The sequence below is a fragment of the Podarcis tiliguerta genome (assembly GCF_965153285.1).
Source record: "Podarcis tiliguerta genome assembly, chromosome: 17".
Taxonomy (NCBI): Eukaryota; Metazoa; Chordata; class Lepidosauria; order Squamata; family Lacertidae; genus Podarcis; species Podarcis tiliguerta.
In genome coordinates, this window is record NC_139550.1 from 8,624,219 (window position 1) to 8,644,511 (window position 20,293).

Here is a 20,293-nt window from a genome sequence, read left to right on the forward strand (position 1 = left end):
CAGCTGGAGACCAAAAGTGTGGGAAGCCCTGATTTAGATGCATAACTTGCACAAATCAGGATTTCATGTACATATCTCAATGATGCTTTTTCAGCCTCTCATAAATTACTGCTGGATCCCAAAGACCAGCCTGGAATGCTTACAGTGTTTCTGAAGGTGCTGAGACTCTACTGAATCTGAAGTAGGAGAGGGTTCTATAACTGGGGGTTTGCCACCATGAAGAGGGCCAGGGAGTTTGAGATATGGAGTGTGAGATACCGTACTTTGTTTCCTCATCTGATCCAGAAGAAAGAAATTCCAGTGTTCCATCTATCATTCGCTGCCTGCCAGCATGAGATAATTGGGTTTTTTTCTGCCTCCTTCCACCCAATTCAACAGGTAGAGAAATCTTCAAATCCCATGCTTCCTTGGAGCCAACAACCATAATTTCCAGTGACTGAGAAGTTGGGAAAGCCTCTCGTATATCTAGCAAACCTGTTTTGTTGGTGGTTAAAAGGTAAAGGGACCCCTGACCATTAGGTCCAGTTGTGGACGACTCTGGGGTTGCGGCGCTCATCTCGCTTTATTGGCTGAGTCATGTGGCCAGCATGACTAAGCCGCTTCTGGCAAACCAGAGCAGCGCATGAAAACGCAGTTTACATTCCCACCGGAGTGGTACCTATTTATCTACTTGCACTTTGACGTGCTTTCGAACTCCTAGGTTGGCAGGAGCAGGGACCGAGCAACGGGAGCTCACCCCGTTGCGGGGATTTGAACCGCTGACCTTCTGATCAGCAAGTCCTAGGCTCTGTGGTTTAACCCACAGCGCCACCCGCGTAGTTACCAGAGCTATTTTTCCAGAAAAGAAGGTGCCGGAACTCACCATGAACACCTCCCTCGTTCTCTTAGAATGGCAATGGCACCCATCTGAGAGGTGCCAGAACTGAGCTCTGATGAGCTCTGGCTGAAAAAAAGCCCTGGTAGTTACCACCATTCCCTTCTCAAAGGTAAAGGTTTTATTTTTTGCTTTGCCGAGGGTTAGGATCACCCATTATAATTATTCTTATTAGGAAGGTTTATTAAAAATAAGTCCTTTTTTTTGTTTTGTTTTTTGCAAAAGCTATCATCTTGCTATGGGAAACAATACAGAGGTAAACCTCTCCAGCAATACCTTCAGTGTATTCTCCTTTGGTTGAGCACAAGGGGAGGAGAGGCTGTAAAATTCGGGGGGAGGGGCGCTACAGGAAATTCAGGACTCTCCTTCTCCCTTCCTTGCCCCATGGTTTATCTGGAGAATTGGAGCAGCTATATCTCTACATACCCTTCAACGTTTCTCCAGTGAAAATAGAGACATCCTAAGGAAAAGCGGATCAAGTCAGAAATGGGACGGCTTCTGTAAATCCGGGACTGTCCAGGGGAAAATAGGGAGACTTGGAGGGTCTGTCTCTACAGAGGGGGAGGTATGCGCTGTTCCTGTTAGCAGGTTAGTGTGCATTCAAAGTGATTTAAAAACAACCACCACCAGCACCCAGAATTGGCCATCTTGAAATTCAAGGCAACCTGTTTGGGTTTCTCTCCAGCCCTGAGTGACTTGCTTTGAACTTCATTCACACAGTACCAAAGGATTGTCCGGGGACAGGTGCCCACTGAGATTGAAGAAAAGAACTAGAGTAAGAGCAGCTTGAGAAGCTTTAGCACGTGAACGACAGCCAGTAACTACTCATTGGCAACGGACGTTCAGAGTCTGCTCTGAGAAGGGGCGAGAAGCCAAGTGAAAGCCAGAGGGATGAAGAGCAGGCCAGCAAAAGGAAAGTTGCCCGTTGGGCTGAGAGCCTTGGAGGTCACCGTGGGAGGAGTCGCCTGGTGCTTGGCTTTCCTTTCTAGTGGAGGTGCAGGCGGGGATCTGGAAATGTCCTTGCAGGGCTCTGGTTCAAGGTCAACAATGTCTCGGACAAAGCCAGTCTCATTTCTCACCACCTCCTGGAGGTCAAGAAATAAAGAAAACTTTAAGGATCTACACCTATTTTTTTGCTGTAGTTGTGAGGTTGGTACTACTTCTCCCTTGGAGAGATAAGACATACCGTACTTTCAGGTAAGGCTGTGCAGTTGTAGCAACAAGTGAACAACACTGAGGTTCTTGGACCCCCCAGCCACCCACCCACCCTAAAAATCAGTTTGGGGGGGTTGGGGCACCCTATGGAGCAGATTTGGGGAGGATGGGTGGGTGAGAGAGGAAAGGCAAGTCCCACTGTGTGAGTGGAAGTCCACTCATGCACTGCTGGACACCCCCCAAATATTTTGATTTGCGTTCTTGTGTGAGGGTAGGGGAGCTTTAAGCCTTTAAAAGGTAAAGGGACCCCTGACCGTTAGGTCTAGTCACAGACGACTCTGGGGTTGCAGCGCTCATCTCGCTCTATAGGCCGAGGGAGCCGGTGTACAGCTTCCGGGTCATGTGGCCAGCATGACTAAGCCACTTCTGGCGAACCAGAGCAGCGCATGGAAACGCCGTTTACCTTCCCACCGGAGTGGTACCTATTTATCTACTTGCACTTTGACGTGCTTTCAAACTGCTAGGTTGGCAGGAGCAGGGACCGAGCAACGGGAGCTCATCCCGTCACGGGGATTCGAACTGCCAACCTTCTGATCGGCAAGCCCTAGGCTCTGTGGTTCTAAATATTACACGGGGCCTGTGTCTGGAGTTTGCCTTGGAAAAACTTCTCATTTACTTCATCAGGAGCTTTCCCCCCTGTGGAAATTGCAGTTGTGAGGGGACCACTGGTTAAACCACCTCTATTTCTCCCAGTGTAGGGTCCTGATCTGGATCAAACCCTCTTGCATTAGCCCTTTGTTTAATCCCACCTCACCCCACACTTAAAGACACAGCTTCTTCACCAACATAATGTGTCATTTGTTCCTTATGGGTCGGTGTCAGACTCGGGACTTGAATGAACCAAGAGCAGGACCTGTCCTAGAAGCAGAAGGGTGTAAGACAAGGAGTCAGCCTGTGCTGCCACCATCAAGCCCTGGCCAAAGGAAGGAACTGCAAGGAAACCAGAGAAACTATGGATGCTCTTCCTGATTTTTCCAGCTGATGTTAACACCAAATACAAAAAAAAATGCTCCCAAAACCTTGCTTACATCAATTGTTTTGATGACCACAATCTGATTGGCCTCCTTGCAAGCCTTCTCTGCTTTCTTGATGGTCTCTTGGTCCCATTCCACCAGGTTTATAGCCATCATTCCTTCCATTGCACTGGAGGGGAGAAATTGAGGAGGAACACAGGAAAAGAAGATTAATGCTTCACAGGGGCTGTGCCATAGGAAGTTGGCAGCATGGAAAGAGAGGCTGACCGTGGAAGGATGCAGACGTATGGGACTTCCGAAGGAGGATGAATGTGGTTTGAGCTTTAAACATACATTCTCTACCCGGGAAGGCAACCAATGGGTGGCTCAAACTTCTTCCATCACACTTCAGAACAGGGATGAGTGGCTAACCTTTTTTTGGCCTGACAATGACCCAAATTACACCAGGCAACCCTCCAGGGGGCTCCGGCTTGTATTGAGTGTGGATAATCTACACAGTTGCCTTCCCAAGGCAGTCACACCCAGCCACCCCGAACTCTGTGGATCAGCTGATGAGGGCGATTACCACCCATTCCCCACACCATCACATGATAGATCTGATGAATGAGGGTGGGCCCAATTCAAAGTGGTGGTTTTGACCTATAAAGCCTTAAACGTCTCAGAACCGCAATACCTCAAGGACTGCCTCTTTACATATGAACCTACCCAAACCCTGAGATCATCTTCTGAGGCCTTCCTTCGTGTGCCTCCTCCTTGAGAGGTCAGGAGGGTGGCAACACGAGAAGGGGCCTTCTCTGTGGTGGCTCCCTACCTGTGGAATGCTCTCCCCAGGGAAGTTCGCCTGGCGCCTTCATTATACACCTTTAGGCACCTTTAGGTTGACCTGATTGACATCCTATACCCTTTCAAAATGTGGCTATTTTGGGGTGTGTGTGTATTATTGGGTTATTGTTCTTATTTTGATTTTATATACTGTGATCTTTTCTGTGAACCGCCCTGAGTATAGAGCGGTATATAAATTCAATAAATAAAACAAGCATAAATCCCTATCGGGGGGGGGGGGGGGCTGTGCCCTATTTATTTTTTACTTTTTGGACACCGCTGCCAAAATGGATTGGATTGCACGCGCGCCCCCCCCCAAAAAAAAATCCACTTAAGGAGGCCTGTTTAGCCCCCACAAAAAAACGTGGATTGGCAACTGCTGCCTTAGAACGGTCTGCCTGCCTCCACCCTGTGACACGATTGCGGATCGGATGCTGTCTGCGTCCTGCCGTGGCATTCAGGTGCCTTCTCAGAAACACTCACTCTTCTGCCTCTTGGCCCAGCTCATGGGCCACCTGTTGAATGTCGGGGTATCCCATGCAGCTGGAGATGTTGTTTCGAGGATAGTAGAAGAGGAAAGCCAGACACATTTCGTTCAGAGTACTTGGTCCTCCCTGAGGGAAAACAAAGGCCAAATTCATTTAAGATGCAAGAGTTTTGAAAAACCAGAAGCTTTTCTATTAGGAATTTTAGGTGCAGATACAGTGGTACCTCGGGTTAAGTACTTAATTCGTTCTGGAGGTCCGTTCTTAACCTGAAACTGTTCTTAACCTGAAGCACCACTTTATCTAATGGGGCCTCCTGCCGCTGCCACGCCGCCGGAGCACAATTTCTGTTCTCATCCTGGAGCAAAGTTCTTAACCTAAAGCACTATTTCTGGGTTAGCAGAGTCTGTAACCTGAAGCGTATGTAACCTGAAGCATATGTAACCCGAGGTACCACTGTATAACAAAGGAGCAGGAAAGACTATTTACACACGTGACGACAGCAGCGCGGATACTTTTGGCCCAGAGATAGAAAGAAGACAAAGTGCCGGCCAGAGATGAAGACGATGGATTACACCGAAATGGCAAAAACGACCGGGAAGATCAGAAATCAAGAAGATAGAAATTTTGCTAAGGGGGAATGGGGAAAATTTATACGTTAGCTTGGAGAACATTGTAAACAACTAAAAACTTTGGCAGGACTGTAACAACACTTGTAATGTAACAAGAACTATGGGGAAATAGGGAATTTTAAGAAAATGGAGAATCGTATAAGATGCAGTTGAAAAAGGAATGTCAATGGAATCCACGGAGGGGCAGAGCGAAGTCCAATGATTCAGGGAATTCTTTGTGTATGATTATAATTATGATTATGATTTGAAGACAAATGTAAACTGCAAAAACCAATTAAAATATTGTAAAAAGAGAGAGAGAGGGTTTTTGTTAAGTTGTGGGTGAACATATCAGACAACACAGCGATTCTTCAAACAGCTCTTGTTTATTCACAGGCCAGAACAGAACTGAACTGAAGGGTTCAGTCAGCCTGCTTATAGAGAGCTCCGGTACAACGTAACTGTAACAACTTTCTGTAACTATCCAATCACTGAACGTCACTTTCGATCCCTTATTTGCATATGTGGACCTGAACTATCTACAGTATCCCCCTGCTGGCCCAGCGTGAGAACTTCAGTACATAACAGTTTTGGCCGCAGCACAACAGCAGCTCTTGCTGGCTCCAGGTCTCAGCACAGCCAGAGTCAGGACAGTGCTGTGCAGGAAGAATAGCAGAGACAGGCACTACAGTCCTGTGCTTTTGTAGAGTAGGAACTGGGTCAATTCCCTGGCAGGTGGGAATCAGTAAGGGATTTGTGGGATTTGTTACAAATCCACATCTCAGCCTTGTTCTGCGCATTCTGCCCCATATCTCACCCCCCAACTCCCCTGATACTGGCCTGTGCTTTCCCCTCCTTCCACCACACCCGGAAACCTTAGGTGGCCCTGCAAGCTGTTACTAAAATATTTGGATATTCTGGGGACAGCAAGATTGGATTTAGCAAAAGTTGCCCTCTCCTGAAACCACCTTCCCCCTAATGCTTAGGTCATGGGTAGGCAAACTAAGGCCTGGGGGCCGGATCTGGCCCAATCGCCTTCTAAATCCAGGCCGCGAACGGTCTGGGAATCAGTGTGTTTTGACATGAGTAGAATGTGTCCTTTTATTTAAAATGCATCTCTGGGTTGTTGTTGTTGTTGTTGTTGTTGTTGTTATTATTATTATAATATTTGTGGGGCCTGCCTGGTGTTTTTACATGAGTAGAATGTGTGCTTCTATTTAAAATGCATCTCTGGGTTACTTGTGAGGCATAGGAATTTGTTCATTCTCCCCCCCCCCCAATATAGTCTGGCCCCCACAAGGTCTGCCGGACAGTGGACCGGCTCTCTGCTGAAAAAGTTTGCTGGCCCCTGGCTTAGGTGGTTTTCAGTCACGGACTTACGAAGGTCAGCCCTGTCCGGTCTTTGGTTTGATAGTGACATTCCACCAGGAACTCATCTCCCTGTAAAACACAAGAGGACGCGGGGTCAAACCTATAGCAGCAGAGGGTCGCTGCTGAAAGTGGCTTCTTACCACCAAACCGTGGTCCAAAGGGAAACACTGAGATGACGTACTGATTTGAAAATGACCTCCTCCTTCATGGCTCTGGTCTCCTGGAGATTGAAATCGTACTTGTTGTCTTCACAAATGACAGTCAGCTGCTCTCCATTCCTGGGAGTGGGGTGGGGGTGTGGAGACAAAGAAACAGGAGAGACAAACAAACCTGAGATGCTGTTGAGAGAAAACTGTAACTGGGATGCAACCAGGATCTGATCTAATGCCTTCCTGACAAACATTTCTAAGAGCTAATATTACTAAGTGAAATGACATCTGTTGGTTGGGTTTCAGTCTTCAGTATGAACAGTGAACTGAGTTTTCTGTCTGTGTTCCTGTCCCCCACCTGTTACACACTGAGCCTCTTGGGCTTGCCCATCAGGTCAGTGGTTCAAATCCCTGCAATAGGGTGAGCGCCCGTTGCTCTGTCCCAGCTCCTGCCAACCCAGAAGTTTGAAAGCATGCCTGTGCAAGTAGATAAATCGGTACCACTGCGGCGGGAAGGTAAACGGCGTTTCCGTGCGCTCTGGTTTCTGTCATGGTGTCCTGTTGCGCCAGAAATGGTTTAGTCATGCTGGCTACATGACCCAGAAAGCTGTCTGTGGGCAAATGCCTTTGACTGGACTTAACTGTCCAGGGGTCCTTTACCATTACACACCATGAGTACACAGGCCTTCACTTGTTGCAGAATAATGGGGGTGCTTTCATGTGAAAACTGGGAGTGATCCATGCTATACCTCAGTCAGGGTGCTGAACTCTTCTGATCTCTCCCCAGCTAATCAGCTCAGGTGCTTTCCCCCTCAACTGAGCTCCAGTACTGGAACTGTACCTAAGCGGATTAAATAGCCGCAGTGGAGCTTTTAAAACCAGGTACCCTCTCTCCACTCTCCCTATGTCATTGGGGCAGCTTCACAGCTTGTCATTAAGCACCGGACCCAGCAATCTCTCACAATGCTAACAAAAACAAAGAACTATATAAATAAAGGAGCTACCTGTGGGACGCTGACACAAAAACCATGCGCCACTATGCAAAAGAATGAAAAGATCGCTATATGCTGAAAGAAAATCATATGAAAATGATGTACTGATGGTATTTAGCTCCTAGTAAATTAGCAAAAATGTATAAAACATGCTCAAATGTATGCTGGGAATGTAAGGAAAAAGAAGGCACCTTTTATTGTATGTGGTAGAATTGTAAGGTGGTAAAAGGATTTTGGGAAATGATATATAATGAGTTGAAAAAAATGTTTAAAATAACCTTTGTTAAAAAGCCTGAAGCCTTCCTTTTAGGAATTCTAGGTGCTGAAATCCCAAAGAGCAGAAAATACTATTTATGTATGCGACCACGGCTGTACGGATGTTACTGGCCCAGAGATGGAAAGAAAATAAAGTCCCGACCAGAGAAGAATGACAGATGACGTTAATGGACTATGCTGAAATGGCGAAAATGACCAGAAGAGTCAGAAATCAGGAAGACCAAAACTTTAATAGGGAACGGGGAAAATTTATAATGTATCTTAAAGACCACTGTAAACAGTTAAAATCGTCAGTAGGATTGGAATAGCACTTGTAGTTTCAGGTTGATTCTGGACATAATGGAAGAAGTAAAGGGTTTGGATTATCATAAAAGATGCGGGAGGAACTGATTAATAATAGGACCCACATAGGGGAGTCCAGGAGACTCCTCGGAATCATGTTTTTATGATTTATGATTGATATATCTCTGTAAAATTTTAAGTTGAAAAATCAAATAAATATATATTTTTTAAAAAAGATTTAAAATCCTTCCCTCTCTCCCTCCCCTCTCTTTTCCCTGCAATGTCTAGGCCTCTAGGGCAATAATGTCTCACACTGAATGTAAATGAACTGTGAAAAAGGCTATGAATGGAAAGTGGAGATGCTTATATGTGCCTTTCCTTGCTTATTTGTTTGTTTTGTATCATAAACAATTTTTTTTAAAATAAAAACAAATTAATAGAAGTAAAAAAACCACACCAAAAAACTAGTGTGGCCCACATAGACACTGGCTTTTCTTACCGGTACTGGACTCCTCTCACTCCCAACCCAGCCAAGTGGGTATGCAGCAAGTAACCAAAGACATGCATATCAGGCACCGGAACCCCATTCATCTGCAATCCAAAAACAGGAGGAAAAGGCCCATGAATGGCATCTGGCCCAGAGATGGAGGAAGAGGGGGTCCGGGGGGTATGGGCAACCTTTGGTGTCACCACTGAAGGGGGGGACAAAATGCCGGGCAGCACTCACCGCGGGGCCTGCAGCGCACCTGAGCCATGCATCTCTCCTGAGAGAGACGGGTGGCTTGGGCGCGCGCAGGCTCCCCACTGCCCAAACGGTCTGCCCTCTACCTCCCCCCCCCCCCCAGCTGTAGGGCGGCTGAGTGGGAGGAGGCAGGCAGACCCCGGAGGCCCTGCAATGTGCCCCACCCCTATGGGCAGCTCACCCCGCCTCTGGGCACAGCGCCCAGGCGCCAGAATGGCTTCCTCCGTCGCTGATCTGGCCACTATGCTTTGAACACTTGCCCTGGCAAACATCTCAGGAAATCATCAGACATCTATGGAATGTTCTGGCAGCCAAATTTCAGCACCAGAACAGCCGCGGTGGCAATTTGCTGCCCGTTAGCTACAACAGTGGTTTTCTACCAGTGTGCCGTGGCACTATGGGGTGCCATGAATGCCCCTCTTTCCTTCCCTCCCTCCTCTGATGCCCTCTGGCGTCTCTGCCTCCCAAAAGCTTGTTTGTTGCAGCAGCCTTGACTATGGGCGAACGGTGCCTCTGGGAGGAATCTCTCTTTGAGGTAGGGCAGTTCATAGACCAGGGGTGGCAGCGGCAGCTTCCTGGAGGACATCCAAGGAGAGGGGAGAGGAGGCTGAGGGAACACTCCACAAGGGAGGGTGCTTGAAAAAAGGTGAGAGGCTGCCTGCTCTGCGGGCAAGGGGTGCCATAGCTGGGCTCCTGAGCCCCACAGGGGTGCTGCAGAAAGAAACTGGTTGGTTAAGGGAGCTGTGGACTCAAAAAGGTTGAAAACCTCTGAGCTACAGGGTCAACCCAAGACATCTGGTTGCCTGAGGTGAAGAACAAGATGGCGTCCATCCCTGTCACCCTGCCAGATACTGGCAGTTGAATCGTATTTCAATACCGACAATGGATAAGGTTCTGTACTGCACCAGAGAACCAAAGGGTAGCTAAGGGAGTGGAGGTCAGGCCGTGTGATGCATGCAGCAGCTCTTTCCTCAAACTGCCAAGAAACTCCTGGGTACCGCTAGGGGGCTCAGGTGGAAGAGCCGCATGGTTGCCACTGTTCCCCACCCTCAACACCCCCGCTCTGAGGTGGTCACTTCACGGTGTCTAATGGAAGCCAGCTGTGATCACCTGCTCTTGGGCCAATGCACGGCCTGCTATTTGCCATGTCCAAACTGCCACCAGGGCTTCACCTTGCCACATAAACATTGAGATTCTCTCTCTCTCTCTCTCTCTCTCTCTCTCTCTCTCTCCCTCCCTCTCTTAAAATAAAAGCAGACCCTGCTTTTAACAGTCAGCCATGCAGGAATTTAGCAGATAAAATTTTCATCGATCTCCGTTTCAAGGAAAGTGCCACCCGTTTAATTCTCGTGAGTTAGGCAGGCTACATAAACAATGCAGGAGCAAGGCCTGGAGAACAACACTGGCAACCCCACACAAAAAAGCTCAATAATTTGGCCTAGCATCAATTTCTCTCCACATTGAGGAACAAGCACTTCTCGCCTGCAGTTGCCACTGCAAGGCATTTTCACAGCTGGAGGCTGAGTGCTGTCTCCATCCCTACTGCTAGGGCAGCCCCATTCCCTGCAGTTCCCCTGCTCAGCCTGTTAGCCCCCATGGCTGCTTTCTGCTGGGGAAATGTGCATGTGTTTCCCATGGAACGGGGAGTCTGACCTTAACCCTGAGCTGCTCTTTGTAGAGCTTTTATATAGAACACAAAAAGAGCATGTCTTTGAAATAGTAGCCTGAATATGAAGTATCAACGCTCAGTGCTAGCATTCGTTACTGAACCGGGGCGGGGGAAGGCCTGTGGAATACTCCGGAACTTACATCATCAAACTGGCTGGTATTGCAGACACCGTAGGACATGAAGGACTTGGCTCCAGGGGGGAGAAAATGGATTGGAAATGTGAAGAATCCTGTCTGCAGAACCCCCATGTCATAAGGACGCAGCTCCGTAGTATAATAGAGTCGTATCCCCGAGTTGTCAATCAAGCCTTAGGAAAGAAAGCCCTCAGCTGAGCAACTGGTTCTGTATAAGTTTACGTGCAACTGAAAATAGGGTTTGTTCACACTTCACCTTGTTCCATGCCTAGAAAATCATGAGTCCAAACTGTTTTCTGCTTTCTAGGCATGGGTCTGAGCGGTTTTGCTGTTGCCCTGCTGCCTTCCCCCAGAAATCCTGCTCTGTGATGAACTCAATTGCTGTTTGCTCTGATTTAGTGCTAAACCACTGGTTTTCCCAGGGGAAAGCAGTGGGGCAAACAGAAGAGGGGATAAGCCCGTGGTGAGAAGCCACTTTCATAGAATCATAGAGTTGGAAGAGACCACAAGGGCCATCGAGTCCAACCCCCTGCCAAGCAGGAAACACCATCAGAGCACTCCTGACATATGGTTGTCAAGCCTCTGCTTAAAGACCTCCAAAGAAGGAGACTCCACCACACTCCTTGGCAGAAAATTCCACTGTCGAACAGCTCTTACTGTCAGGAAGTTCTTCCTAATGTTTAGGTGGAATCTTTCTTCTTGTGCTTTCACTTTACCACATGAGTGAAAATTTTGGGGGCTTCCGATAATCAAGATAGTATACATCTACTTGTACATTCAAAAGGGACGCGGGTGGCGCTGTGGGTTAAACCACAGAGCCTAGGACTTGCCAATCAGAAGGTCGGCGGTTTGAATCCCCGTGACAGAGTGAGCTCCCGTTGCTCGGTCCCTGCTCCTGCCAACCTAGCAGTTCGAAAGCATGTCAAAGTGCAAGTAGATAAATAGGTACCGCTCCGGCGGGAAGGTAAACGGCGTTTCCGTGCACCGCTCTGGTTCACCAGAAGTGGCTTAGTCATGCTGGCCACATGACCCAGAAGCTGTATGCCGGCTCCCTTGGCCAATAAAGCGAGATGAGTGCCGCAACCCCAGAGTTGGCCACGACTGGACATAATGGTCAGGGGTCCCTTTACCTTTACCTTACTTGTACATTCAACAAGGACAACAAACAGACAAACAGGACATCAACTTAATGTCCTACTTGCAAACTTCCAGAGGCATCTAGCTGGTAAACATTGCTGGCGATGATGGACCCTCAAGTCTTACCAGTATGACACATGGGGCCTACCTCACCACTATCCTGCTAAGTTCCTCATAGTGATAAATATTTACTAAAGGACATGAAGAAATATGAATATTTATAGAAGCGCCAACTCCAGAAGCATTTCCCAAGTACAGTTGTATCTTGGAAGTCGAACGGAATCAGTTCAACTTCCAAAACGTTCAAAAACCAAGTTGCAGCTTCTGATTGGCTGCAAGAAGCTCCTACAGCCATTCAGAAGCCGCAGAAGCCCTGTCGGACGTTCAGGGTCCAAAAGAACGTTCTCAAACCGGAACAATCACTTCGAGGTTTGCGGCATTTGGGAGCCAAAACGTCCGAGTTCCAGGGCGTTTGGGATCCAAGGTACGACTGTATCAGTGCTTCTGCTGACCATAAACTCCCATTGTCCAGGTCTCCTGGTGCTCAATAGCAGCTGCCCTAACATTTCTTCACAGACACTTCTAATCCAGTAACACACACACACACACACACACACACACGGCCTCCAAATGCAGAAGCTGGCCCTCCTGTGTCCATCACTCTTTATATGTCTAGGGCTGCCATACTCTGGCTCTCCTTTCCTCTGCAAAGGAAACATCAGCAGGAATTAAGGAACCCTGAGACACGTAGTTCTTGAGAGAGGCGCACATCTGTCATACTACAACTCCTGGAGCTTTCAGTACAAGTTCTCCCACCCCTGAGATCCTCAGATAAATTTCATAAACATCCTCAAGCATCACCTACAATTTAGCCTCAATCTCCCCCCCTCCTGGAAATAGGCCGGAAGCCTATGCTGTAGTCCCTTAGTCCCCCCCCCCCAGTAAAGCATGACCAATTTCTCTCCCCATGCTCTGGCCGTGTTCCCTGCCCCTCATCAACACATCACCTTCCTCTTACGCAATCAATATGTGTGCTTTACTCACCTGGAATTCCATTAAAATTGCTGTAGTGGACTTCTAACCGGATCCACTGGGGATCCATTGGTGTACCTAAGGAGATTCCAGTTTCATCTGGGAACATGTAGCTCTAGTTGGTTGGTGGGGGAGAAGAAAGATAGCTATTAAAAAATGATCAGTTGACTGTTGCGTCCCCTGTTCTCTTGGCTTCTGAGCTTTTTGCACAGAAGTCAGTTATATTACAAATTCAGTGAGGCAGCAGTCCTAAACCCATTTACCTGTGAGTAAGTCCATACCCTCCAACATTTCTCCAAAGAAAATAGGGGCGTCCTATTTACTACTACCCTTAATAATAATAACAAAATAACAGTAACAATAATAATACCTCATCCATCTGACTGGGTTGCCCCAGCCACTTTGGATGGCTTCCAATATATATATAAACATAATAAAACATTAAACATCAATTTAACCTTGGGGGGGGGGACCTTCCCTATACAGGACTGCCTTCATATGTCTTCTAAAGGTTACTTATCCCCTTGGCTTGGGGGGGGGGGTCACATAACTCCATACCCTCCAACGCTTCTCTGATGAAGATAGGTCCCTAAGGAAAAGTGGGACATTCTGGAATCAGATCAGAAACCGGGAAGGCTTCTATAAATCCAGGACTGTCCCTTGAAAATAGGGATACTTGGAGGGTCTGTAAGTCTCATTTAATTCAATGGGACTTACTGTTGGGTAGACACATAAGGCCGTAAAACCTCTGGCAGGGATCAATAGCGATCCCATCTTCTAGACCAAATATTTAAAACAGTCGTTTGGCACCAGTGAATGGTAGCTTGTTAAGGGAGCTGAAAGTTTTTAGGAAGGCCCTTTATTCAGAAAGCTACAAACCCCGGCCCATTATCTAGATTGGACCAGACACCTTTGCTGAGCTTCCCATTCACTTCAGTGGCACATGCTCAGGAGAATTTAGCCCTGGGAAAATGAACTCAGAAACAGTGAAACCTTGGAACCCGGTTAAAAAAAACCACAGCACCAAAACTCTCTCAAAGATCAGTTTTGAACTTCACTGCAATAGTTTGACCACAGGTGAAAAAGCAGTTCTCATGGCCTGCGAAGTTCCCACATACTCACCCCTCCTCCTACAGCCCAGCCCACGACAATCTGGGAGCACAGGGCAAAATCGGGATCAGCCCCGTAGCAGTCGCTGACCCCAGTCGGCAGCACACTGGCATTGCCGCACGCATAAACTAGGATGTGGTGCACCATGGTTTCGTTTCGAGGTGTGATCATGGCCTCAAACTGTAGACAGAGGAAAGAACGATGGAAAAACAGTGACTACTTCATTAACCGGGATCGTTTCTGTAAATCCAGGGTAAAAGGTAAAAGGTAAAGGTAAAGGTAAAGGTGACTATGGGGTTGTGGCGCTCATCTCGCTTTCAGGCCGAAGAAGCCAGCATTTGCCCACAGACAGCTTTCCGGGTCATGTGGCCAGCATGACTAAACCCCTTCTGGTTCAATGGAACATTGTGACAGAAACCAGAGCGCACAGAAAAACCATTTACCTTCCTGCCGCAGCGGTACCTGTTTATCTACTTGCACTAGTGTGCTTTCAAACCGCTAGGTTGGCAGGAGCTGGGGCAGAGCAACGGGAGCTCACTCCGTCACGGGGATTTGAACCGCCGGCCTTCTGATCGGCAAGCCCAAGAGGCTCAGTGGTTTAGACCACAGCGCCACCTTTTACCTTTTTAATCCAGGACTGTCCCTGGAAAACAGGGGCACTGGTGGGCAGGGGGTGGGGGTCTGTGATCCCAGTGCTGAAGAAGAAGAAATGTTAATAAAATATGAATTATGTATGTGCATTGGAGTTATCAAACAACAGCAAAAGTTTATTGAGTGGTCCCTGGGGGAATTTTCAAGCAAATTTAAATTCCTCCCCCCTTCATTGGATGGAGTGCATTGTTTGTCAGTGTTGATGTGACACCCCCTCCACCATCACCCAAACCCATCATTTTCTCCTCCTAAAAAATGGCTTACAGTGAGGTCTTTGGCTGAAACCTTTCTATGCTTCTTTCCCACAGTTACCTTGTAGATGTGATGTTTTTCCTTGACTATTGGCAACGGTATGAAAGTGCAGGCGTAGGTGGTATCATCCTCTGGGATAGGGAACTGCAAAACAAAGTCAAAACAACGCTGAGCGTTGTAGGGTTGCCAGCTCCTGGAATTTCCTGTGACAATAAAAAAGCGGAAGCTGGCCCTAACATGAGGTAAAGGTAAAGGTAAAGGGACCCCTGACCATTAGGTCCAGTCGTGACCGATTCTGGGGTTGCGGCGCTCATCTCGCTTTATTGACCGAGGGAGCCGGCGTACAGCTTCCAGGTCACGTGGCCAGCACGACTAAGCTGCTTCTGGCGAACCAGAGCAGCTCACGGAAACGCCGTTTACCTTCCCGCCGGAGCGGTACCTATTTATCTACTTGCACTTTGACGTGCTTTCGAACTGCTAGGTTGGCAGGAGCTGGGACCGAGCAACGGGAGCTCACTCTGTCACGGGGATTCGAACCGCCGACCTTCTGATCGGCAAGTCCTAGGCTCTGTGGTTTAACCCACAGCGCCACCCGCGTCCCTTAACATGAGGTAAGATAATTCAATTTGTCTTGGGCAGCAGATTGGAGGTTGCGACTGAAGGGATGGCAGGTTGTGGACCGCTTGGTGTCAACCTTTTTAAAGAAAAGCGAGGACCACCATACTGGACAGGAGGGTAGCAATATTGTTCAACACAGAGAGACGAGTTCTCGCATATCCATAATGCTCAGGTACATGAGTACACCAGTTTTTAAATTAAAAAGGAAGCTCAAGTTTGACGCTGACATCCTACTATGGTATCCTGCCATTAAGAGTTTGATCATGAGAATACTTGATTTCCTTTGAGCAAATGACTATAGTGGTACCTCGGGTTAAGAACTTGATTTGTTCTGGAGGTCCGTTCTTAACCTGAAACTGTTCTTAACCTGAAGCACCACTTTAGCTAGTGGGGCCTCCCGCTGCTGCCACGCCACCGTGTGATTTCTGTTCTCATCCTGAAGTAAAGTTCTTAACCTGAGGTACTATTTCTGGGTTAGCGGAGTCTGTAACCTGAAGCGTCTGTAACCTGAGGTACCACTGTGTTCTTGAATCCACTGCACTAGCAGGATGCAACAATGCTCATCTTCTGGGTCAGTGGTAGATCAGTCTCCCCACCCACCAGAATTGTTAAATACATTGGGTTGTAGTCAATGGTTGTAAAACTCAGATGCGATAGGGCTGCTATATGTCTGGGAAAATCTGCTGGATGGATATTGTGTTGGCTATTTGCAGTTTAGTAGCGCTGCAAAGAGCTTGCTGGGGAGACCATGCATAACAAGGAACTCAAAAATAACTTTAACAAGGTTTTAATAACAAAATCTCCTTTTACACTAAAGATAACAACAACAAAGCATGACCCAACCACCAACCCATCCCCCAGGGGAATGAGAGAGCTAGGTGCTGCTCCTTATATACTATGCCCAAAGGCTGACACAGCTTGATTAACACAACCTATCAGCACCTGCTATGTTTCACAGCTGCAAGACTGGGTCTCGTTATTGGCCCTGGCCCTTAAAGACATACACAACTTGTGAAACAATAATGAACCTTCACATTTTACAGTGACCATTCAACAGATTGTTCTTCTTTTCTCTTTCTCTCTCTCTGTTCTGGTGTTCTGTTTTCTGTATGCTTAGTGTTAAGGTTTAGCAGCACATCCTCAGAAACTGTCCCACTATAAAACCAGGAGGTTTTCTAACTCAGACATTAGGTTAAAAATGTTACCGTGCCAGAAATGCTTTGGGGAAATTGCTGCTACAGAAAAAGCTTACTCATCAGTTTAATTTTTTTGAAAAGTTTTGCAAATAGGTTTAATGTTGTTGGACAACATTTAGTGCTAAGAAGGCTCTAGGGGAAGATGAGTGCCGAACTCTCTTAAAGTTGAGCAACTGAATTTCCCTTGATTTAAGCAAAAAGGAACAGCGCGAGGAAAGAAAGAAAAAATGTTGCAGAGGGTGATTTGAACAGTGAAGGAAGGAGCTTTGTTGGGTACAATCAGCCACTCTTCTGAAATGGTTAAAATGAGTTTAATAGCGTGGAAGAAACCAGTGTCAATATATTTATTTGCAATACAATATTATTGTTTGTCTAAGTGATTTGCAAATTTGTATTTTTACTTCAAGCTGCAATAATACGTACGCTGAAAAGCAAACAGTGAAAAATATACGCCCGTGTCAATCACACGATCACTAGTTTGAATAAATGAATGAAATCTGTCTTAATGGGAAACACTGAGACTTTTTGATGCTGAATGGAAATATCTAACAAGATCCATGCACTTTGCTGTAAGGCAGCTAGGGAGGTACTACTCACATCGTTGAGCTTCAGGTCATACACCTTGTAGACACTGGGTGAGTGCAATTCATCTTCAGTTGACAGCAGCATCAAGAAAAGAGATTTGTGGATTATTCTCCCTTTGAAGAAGTCAATTGTGTCATCCGCACCATAGCCAGTAATCAGTCGTAGTGTGTCACTCTGTGCAGGGAAAAGTTAAAAGAAAAATCTTCCCCCCATTATCATATTGTTGCAGGTAAGCTGGCAACTAAAAGAATAGATGTGGAACCTTACAAAAGGACAATCCGAGTGGACTCTCCCCGCCCTGACCATGGCAAAAAGACTGATACTGATGAATTGTCAAAATTAAAAATGTAGCTCCCTTCTACAATCGGATTGAAGACTTATCCGAACTCGCAACATATGAACAACTTGCCTATAAACACAAACTTGACATGGACAAATTCAATGGCATTTGGAATCCATTCTTACAAATGCTGTAATAGGTTAAGATCTGGGGAAGTACAGTAACAACTTTGTAAAATAGACAGTTTTGGGGTTTTCCTCCCTCCCCCCATTATTTTCCCTTTTCCACAGGTGCTGTTTCTCTCTTTTTCTCTCTTTTATTTACATTTCACCATGTGTAGTGCACATATAATTATGTACTTTTTGCATTTTCAATAAAGATGTTAAAAAAAGAAGAGAAAGAAAGTAAATTCCTCTCATTTGCTATATTTCTGGTGGGATTTGCCTAACCAACACCACCAGTGGAAGTGCTGCAAAAAGACTGCTGCTTGCACAACAGGGCTTGCTGCTTCTCTCCTCCCTCTCCACCCCCCAGAACAGCCTGGGGGGCAGAGAGGGGAAGATGTGGTGTCATTCCATCCCCCCCCCCGAGACCCACCCAACCTAGGAACCTCATGTTACAAACCTTTTCCTCTAAGTACCGTTGCATTAATATTTTAGTTGTGTGGTTTTTTTAAGTGCCACTGATTTTATTGGGAGTGCAAAGCACCCACTTCAGCCTCTTGCATTTTAGCAAACGAGACTTTTAAAAGTTCTAGGACACGATCCGCTCTAAAGCCCACTGGACTTCGATGTGAACTGTAGCTGGATATGGCTGCTTTGGTTACCGTGATGTCCAGGTCATGCTCATCGCAGGTACGTAAATATCGCCGGAATGCCATGGTTGTGGTTGTCTCATCCTGGGTCAAAGACAGCAGCTCATAGTCTTGGCTTTCGTCCTCCAAGACAGTTTCTTCATCTACACCATGCCAGTCCTGAGTGAAACAGGGAGAACAAACTTTTGGAAACACAGGAAGTCAAAAGAGCCAGTGTGGTCTGGTGGATTTCAACTGGGGACACCTGCATTCAAATTCCTCATCAGCAACACATTTGGGGGGGGGGGTAGCCTTTGACCACTAATGTGCATGTCCATGCTAATTCCAAATCCATCTCATCTTTTCTTCTGGGGCACAATTTGTTGCCATCCCTAGCTGAGAGGCCTACTGTATCTTCTTTAAAAGTATTTCTAAACTACAGAATACTTTAAGAAATTCTGAGCAGTGACAAAACATGCAGGAAAACAATGGTAAAAACAGAGCTAAAAACAGGAATCCAGGAATGCCTGTCTGAAGGCAGTAATTAATGATGCTTCATGTATGGCAGAATAAGGCGCATTTGAAAGGGCAGCAGCAATAGTGAAAAAAGGCCATTTTCAGATCAATACTTTATGACAATGCATAGGGTGCTGGGCCAGGAGTAAAATATGGAGGCTATGGAAGTAAGAAAAATGTCTACCAAACTCATCTGAAACACTGTACAGACAACCTTCCCTGTTCCGAGAGCTAGTCAATCTGTATATCCATGCTCTGGAACATCTAGGTATGTATACCATTTTACTGCAATACAAACAAGCCACTACAGATAGGACATATGTATTACCCAAACGCAAGGCTGTTGAATGGAGTCAGCTCAGACATTCAGGGCCAGTTTTCAAGCGCAGGTGCTGACCTTTAAAGCCCCAAACGGCCTCAGCCCTGAAGGAGCGTCTCCACCCCAATCATTCAGCCCGGACACTGAGGTCCAGCTCTGAGGGCCTTCTAGCAGTTCCCTCACTGCGAGAAGTGAAACTACAGGGGACAAGGCAGAGGGTCTTCTCGGCAGTCATACCCACCCTGTGGAATGTCCTTTCAGCCAATGTCAAAGAGTTAAAACACCTATATGATTTTTCGTAGACATCTGAAGGCAGCACTGTTTTGGGAAGCTTATAATGATTGTTGTTGTTGCTGCTGCTGCTGCTTTTCCTGTATTTTTGTTGGGCACTCCATTTTCTAGTGCTACACCATCCCTTTACCTTCAGTTGGGCAGCAAAGTGTGGCCCCATCTGCAAGCTGAACTGATGTTCAATGGGTCTGTTATGTTAGGGAGCCTACACAACGGAGACTACAATACCTCTGGAAGCACAGGTTCTCTTGGCCCCGTGAAATCATCACCTCTAGATCCATTTGTAACTTCCTTCACAATGAAAGCAGCCTCCCTCTCCCTGCCCCGGTATTTGCAGATACAAACCCCTCGCAAAGAGGAAGCGACAGCTCATATTATTTTCATCTTACTGAGAAATAGACGTTGCCATCGGGAAGAACCCCGCCAATCACAAAGTCTGCCCTGGTCATCTCTCCGTGAACAGTGAAGCCAAAAGCCACCCATCCCGTTGTCTTGGCTTCCAGCTCAAAAGTCATCAAGCTGCTACTGTCTTCATGGTCCCACCGCAGGTAGATCTGGTGTGTGGGGTCGAGGAACGCCGAGAAACGCAGTGGAGGAACTGAGGAATGGCTGGAGCAGAGGCACAAGGTGGACAAGAGGAACAGCAGACTTTTCATACATGGGTGGCTCATCCTTTCTCCTCTCTCTCTCAGTGAGATCTCCCTCAAGCTAGCTAGCACCTTCTACTGTGGAGACCCGGTTTATATGAAAAGCTGGGACTTGCTGGGACCAGTGCCAGAGAGGAAGGGCAATGGCTTTTACTCTCCGTATCAGATTCAGAAGGTGGGATAAGTGCATCATTTTACATAATGAAATGGCACCCTTCCCAATGGATATTTGTTGCTGCTGCTATTACCCCTTCCCCCTTTTTGCAGGTG

General features: G+C 46.9%; 1 protein-coding gene across 1 annotated transcript; it reads right to left on the reverse strand.

Moving 5' to 3' along the window:
• Nucleotides 1–913: 913 nt before the first annotated feature.
• Nucleotides 914–20,047, reverse strand: LOC310667492 (putative DBH-like monooxygenase protein 2; the record flags this gene model as incomplete). Its single annotated transcript, XM_083420010.1, has 13 exons — nucleotides 914–1,959; nucleotides 3,118–3,232; nucleotides 4,369–4,499; nucleotides 6,362–6,421; nucleotides 6,534–6,630; nucleotides 8,551–8,642; nucleotides 10,603–10,769; nucleotides 12,778–12,880; nucleotides 13,888–14,055; nucleotides 14,839–14,922; nucleotides 17,190–17,351; nucleotides 18,284–18,430; nucleotides 19,766–20,047. 13 exons carry the CDS (start codon nucleotides 20,045–20,047, stop codon nucleotides 1,717–1,719), a joined length of 1,851 nt encoding a protein of 616 aa, XP_083276136.1. The 3' UTR covers nucleotides 914–1,716.
• Nucleotides 20,048–20,293: the final 246 nt, after the last annotated feature.